The 6,000-nt window shown below is 33.1% G+C and overlaps 1 protein-coding gene across 1 annotated transcript; it reads right to left on the bottom strand.

The window, feature by feature from the left end:
- Positions 1 to 675: 675 nt before the first annotated feature.
- LOC136269805 (N-acetylneuraminate lyase-like) lies at positions 676 to 5,539 on the bottom strand. Its single transcript, XM_066065052.1, has 9 exons — positions 5,536 to 5,539; positions 5,000 to 5,051; positions 4,764 to 4,818; positions 4,451 to 4,526; positions 3,550 to 3,642; positions 3,168 to 3,313; positions 2,917 to 3,042; positions 2,739 to 2,778; positions 676 to 1,833 (listed from the first exon to the last, which is right to left on the bottom strand). The coding sequence occupies exons 1-9, from the start codon at positions 5,537 to 5,539 to the stop codon at positions 1,688 to 1,690; spliced, it is 738 nt and encodes a 245-aa protein (XP_065921124.1). The 3' UTR covers positions 676 to 1,687.
- Between the last annotated feature and the right edge of the window lie 461 nt (positions 5,540 to 6,000).

Genomic DNA, 6,000 nt, shown 5'->3' with positions numbered 1-6,000 from the left:
CTCCTCTTACTTGAAACTTTTGCTCGCTGTTGTTTATTACATCCCATATCACATTTTCATTAATTTCCAATTCAAATGTCGTTTATTTTAAAATATTGATATTGTTAGCTCCCATTGTGTGCATTGTTTCGGATATTAAACGCAACTTTCAAACTTTAAATATGCCTGACCTTAGACTTTCGGCCATAAATCTTCGTAAAAAACTTGTGTTCGGTCGTGTGGATTTCCATTGGTGAAAATGGATAAGTTTCATTGAAGAAATCTTTAATTGTACTTTTTGACAGCTATGTGTATTTTTTTTAATCGTATAAAGTGGTGGAAACATAACCCGGGACAGATTATAGTAAGTGCGCGTGTGTATCGATGTTTACCATGGTTACATAACAGGAAAATTTCTTTCAGTGGCAGGATTAAATTGTGCAGTGTTAAAGCTGACATTAATTTATAAAAGTTTTCGGTCGCTATATTGTTTTTGATCGCTTCTCAATACTGGGGTATATATTTCGGTTGAGAAAGTAAAAGGTGGTTGCTTACGAGGAATTTGGGTGGCGTTGACTTCTTAATTCATGGAGTATACTCTGCTGTAGTATGTTTGAAAAGAAAACGATAATCAATACAAAATAAAAGATGTAAAAGATGTCAAAATATTCGATAGAATTACCAAGGTATCATAATTAACTTGCACAGATAGTGCTGAATTACTTCGCGCGCACATCGAACACGTGTGTCGTTCATTAAGTGCGCATAACGTACGTTTTCATCATATTGTATACCCCTGCCACAGTACCTGTACATCCAAGACAGTATATAAGTGATAATAAATCCAAGAAAGGAACACGTTGTTGTCTTTTTATCAATTTCTACAAAACCATGCTACAAATCCATGCTGTCACTGCACGATCTACTACAGTGTGTTGCGCATGTGCGGTGTCATAACAGTACGACAGGGGAAAACGTTCTACAATGATCGAGGGTTTTTGAAATATATGTACCTGGATTTCAGTCCATTTTCTTTTGTTTCTCATTGCATATTCCTTTTAAGTGAATTGAATATACATGTGTAATTATGCCCAAACCTGAGCACTCGCAATCTGATGCCGTGTCTGAAAACTGTAGAGAAGCCACGAGTTAAACTATTCTCAAAAAATTATTTAGCTTTACAAGTCTTTTTTACTTCTCCCATGTAATAATCGTTCAATTTTTTAAAAAATCACCAGAATTATTATTTTGTAAATATGTATTTTGAGTCTTCTTTTTTAAAAATGTTATCACATCAGTAGTTACAAATAAATTCATTTTGTCAGTGAGGCCCCTTGAGGGGTTATATGTGATATTTATGTCTGTTCATGTTTAAATGATCTGAAATTAGTAAACCATTTATAATTTAACGAGAAAGAGTCCGTTTACCTTGTATTCCATGAAGACCGTAGTCTTTTATAGTTTTCAGCACTAGTACTATCAATCAAAATCTACGTGGTACAGATAAACGATAAAAGATTAATTCAGTTTGCACCACCCTTCAATTTCTGGACGCTCATAATTACATCATTAAGGTATAGGAAAGGGGTTTTTATGTACCTAAATTGTCACGATCAACTTTATTTCTTATTTCTTAGCAATAAATAGGTAAATCTGGTGTAAAATGCAGATGCTTTTCAGTTGTACTGTCTCTTTAATGTATCTACATTCAATTCACAGGCCCAAAAGCCACCAGATCACTCTTCAGTAATTGATATGTATCAGTTGTTAGCTTTGTGATTGGTAGTCTCACTGGTCCGACATCAATCTCACTGATGATACCAAACATAGCCTTTGCTACTTCTATCCCAGCTCCTGTAAATAAAAATTCAGAATATTTTCAAAAGACTGTGCCATTTGTTTCTTTTCAAATATTATCACTTTACAGCGTAGCGCAGTGAGAGTTTATCTACGAATCTGTACGTCATTAGTTCTAATTTCACTGGAAATTTTAAAATTTTCACCTTTCAAAAATTTTTTAAAACGCACATTTTGGTTTAATATGTAAAATTCAAAATCTTTAACCCAATTGAAGTATTCTAATTAAAATGTACTTTTATTCCCATTAATATCAACATATGTCCCATACACCTTGAACAAAATACCGTATATCAGGTTTTTTCCGCGTCATGTTTTTTCCGCGAATCAGAGCCTAGAAGGGTATATAAAATTTACGCGAATCAAATTTTCACTATTTCAAAGTCACATTGAAAATATAATTTACAATTGTTCAAACCTGTGAGGTAAGTGGGGAAAAGTATCCAAATTGTCGCTCTTTCGAACAATGAAACCATATACACGATTTCCTTAATGTGAAATAATTACCAATAATTATTTTCAGAGACGCAAACAGGCATAGATAAATAGATCATGTACCGTTACATATAACAGTAGCTCAGGTATAATTAGACATCGGTTTAAACAAGGAAAGCGACCGTTTTAATTAGCTTGTCAATGGATTATTAAATAAACAACGAGGCTTACAAATCTATTATCTGGTGCTTGTCCCGCAATTTGTACCTCTAACTTTACTAACTGAACACAGTTCACCGTCATTTTACTAACATGTTTACTTTATCAGGAAAGAGAAAACTCTATTACAAAAACAAAACTTTGTATCAAATTTACGCTGATTTATTTTCCGCGTTTCGGAAATCGTCGCGAACAAAGCGGAAATTGGTAACACGCGGAAAAAACCTGATATACGGTAACATTTATACCATATTTTCCACGTATTGTATCAAGTTCAAACATCCGAGCCTGTGGCGAAAAAAAAGTCATCATCATATTTATTGTCAATGATATATGATAAATACATGTATTTCTATTAAACAAGTACAAGTATTTTGTTTTAATTCTTTCACATTTATATTTTTAAGTACAATGAACGTAAGTTACTTGAATCTTCAGTGCTGTGTGTTTGTCCCCAGAATCATGGGCCGTCTTCAGGTTGTAGAATAATGTTCCCATGTATGGCAGAGTCACCGGGATATCAAAGCCGAGAGAAAAATAAGGTAAGAATTCCTAATGTTTAAATGAGAAAACAACACTGTTATTAAAAATGAATTTAAGAGTATATATAACAATTTGATAATATTAAATACTTGAATCAAAGTATTTAGGATTTCAGAAGCGTTGATAATAATTACCGCCTCTGTTCCCATTAAAACTTGGAAACGACTTGGATCCACCAAAGAACTGTTATAAACTTTCCTCACTTCCTTTGAAGTATGCTTAACTCCAACCAAGTTCGGAACCCTGCCTCTTGCTCTCTGTAGAATTTTAGACGGATCCACTGGAATAAAACGCAATTACATTATGTACATTCTACATCGGATTCTTTGTGGTTTCATTTCAAACATTGATAATCAAGCTTATATCCTCAACTTTCTTCATTTGAGAGTCAACAAAAATAAAACTCCAATAGTTACACATGTGCTAGTAATAAATTTTTGCTTCTATTTGAACAATGACTGTACATTGTACAAGTGTATAGAGTATTAGTTAGTGCATTAAAGTATGAAATCGTACCATTAATTCCTGTCAGATAATCAATGGAATAATAGAAGAAGGGTAAATCTGGAGCTGCACCGGCGATCTCCGATATACATTCAGTCACTATTTCTATTATCAAAAGAGATGTGTGTTACGTCACTAAAATCAGAATTATGCTATTATCATATAGAAAGAAAGAAAAAAATTAAAAAAAACTGCTTTTCAAAAATAAAATTACACAAAGTCAAAAAGGTTTATACAGCCATAATTTCATAACTCTCAATCAAAGTACTGAAGTACTGACGGGAGTTGATTTTATCGATTATCATTTATTATAAAATCAACTTATCTTGCGTGGCAATTAATTTCTAGTCTGCAATATGAATTTTAATTAGACTTTTCAGACAAGAATTTAGAGAAACCCCATATAAATCATGTTGTGTAATATTTAAAGATAAATTTCAAACTATGTATTAGAAATCGAAACAATGCTAAAAATTGTATGGATCCAAGCACTATAGATATTGAACTCCAGTCTCGTTCAGCCAGACGCTCAGCTGTCTCCGTTAATCTCCTACAAGCAAGAGAGCCTCTCTGATTGTCGGAGATTTACGGAGACAGCCGAGCGTCTGGTTGAACGAGACTATATTTAACTCTGGTGTAGGAATACATGAGACTACATAAATATCTAAATTGTACGTATTATATAAAATCTTACTATTTTCAAAGTGTTTATAGATAACTTTCCTTGAAAAACAATGCTTCAGCATACATTACATCGAATTTTTCTATTATATTCAAGAACTAAGACTTGTCAGCGGTGATAATTTGTGCTTAGGTCCAAACACTGTTTCACTTTCGGTTTGCCAGAGTGACTGCATAGGAGAGTTGATTAAAATCAACTCCCAAAAGTTAAAATATATATATAACCACAAACCCTTATTGGCAGGCTTGAAGAAAGAGGGACAGAGAGATGCTACAGCGTCTACACCAATGGAACTGCCATGTCTAGCCTGAGTCACCCAATTCAAAACAACTCATTAATTACCATGCTCATAATAAACTCACATCTGATATTGATTTAACTGATTGATTGCTTTTACGGGTAATTCATCGGGCATTAAGAACCATTTTTGCTTATGCATGATGACGGGAAGTGTAATAAAAATTATTTGTTACGGGCTTATAGCATAATTGTGTGATAAACATTTTAATCATAGAGAGAAAAAAAAATTAGAACCGCCACTCACTAATTCTTGTGAATCTCGAATATTATTTGCTCCAACATGGAGAATAATCTTCACTCTGTGAAAATCAAAAGCTATTTGAAATAACTTTTCTATTATAGATACCAGTGATTAAAACAGATTATAGATTTTTGAATAAAGGCTAATTGTTTTTAATGCTATAAATATCAGCACTTGTGTACTTATCTTCATCGTACTTTCTTTCCTTTCGCTATACCCTTACCCATGCCTCTGCCGACTCTTTCCTCTCGTCCACAGTCATTGACATTCCCTCTCCTACGGTCCCATTTACTGATTGAAAAGAAAGAACCCTTCTACGTTGGAGTTTCAAAGCACTGGGTCATATTGTCTTCAAATACCGATGGACTTGCCCGTACGGTGACCGAATTTTGGTAAGATTTGCTTTCCAAATTTAAAATTTAAATTAAATAAACTTTTTGAGATATTTTTCTATGTAGTGGAATGCTAAATTCTTTTTATCAGAAAAGTACTGCCAAAACATTAAAAATTTAAAAACCCATTTAATATATCTTTTTGTGCAGTATGGATTTGTTATACAATGTTTTGGAGTCGGTGTTCGCCAATTCATACTCACCGAACGCGTACGGAATATGGCTGTTATTGAAGTAATCGGCGCATTCTCAAAATTGATATCTCTAAATAATTAAAAAAAACCCAATAAATTAAACATAAATGTAAAAATTGCTTTTGGACACATAGAACAGCGTAAATTATTAACTTAATTAACAGCAGAATATTTGAATGTATGACTTACCCATTCTCACGAAAGGGAGTAAACGGAGCAGCAACACAACCCGTCACCCTAAAATTCTAAAATTTCTGTGAAATATTTAGCAAGATGTATATAAAAAAACTTCATTCTTTGTACTTTTATATAACATGTTTTGGAGTACCTTACGGTTGTTTCCTGAAATTTTCCGAGATTGTCTGTAATAACACTGCGACAGGAAATGGTCAGAAAACGCAAGTTGCCTCCGTATGGCTCTAGATAACATCTTATTCTGATGATTAAGCTGTTAGATTGTTGAAAAGTATTGGAAGGTACCAAGAATCTTGCTTGTTTCTTTTAAGTGATTTCAATGTTACTTCAAGGTAAATAAATATCTCATATTTTATTCTTTTTCTGAGAAACAGAAGCAGCGTCGCATTCATTATTGCAAGGTATAGCAAATCAAAGTAAATCAATCTAACAATTATAAAATTACGCAAATACCTGTAC

The sequence above is a fragment of the Magallana gigas genome, chromosome 7, assembly GCF_963853765.1.
Source record: "Magallana gigas chromosome 7, xbMagGiga1.1, whole genome shotgun sequence".
NCBI lineage: Eukaryota > Metazoa > Mollusca > Bivalvia > Ostreida > Ostreidae > Magallana > Magallana gigas.
The sequence above is the reverse complement of the archived record's forward strand: the minus strand, read 5'-3'. Positions and strand labels throughout refer to the sequence as shown.

What these genes read in the sequence shown, in the direction of transcription:
- LOC136269805 (XM_066065052.1), bottom strand. An exon ending in ACTGTGGACGAGAGGAAAGA is followed by an intron (nt 4,819 to 4,999) that starts GTCGGCAGAGGC and finishes TGATTTTCACAG; the next exon opens with AGTGAAGATTATTCTCCATG. An exon ending in CTTCAAGCCTGCCAATAAGG is followed by an intron (nt 3,643 to 4,450) that starts GTTTGTGGTTAT and finishes TTTTGATAATAG; the next exon opens with AAATAGTGACTGAATGTATA.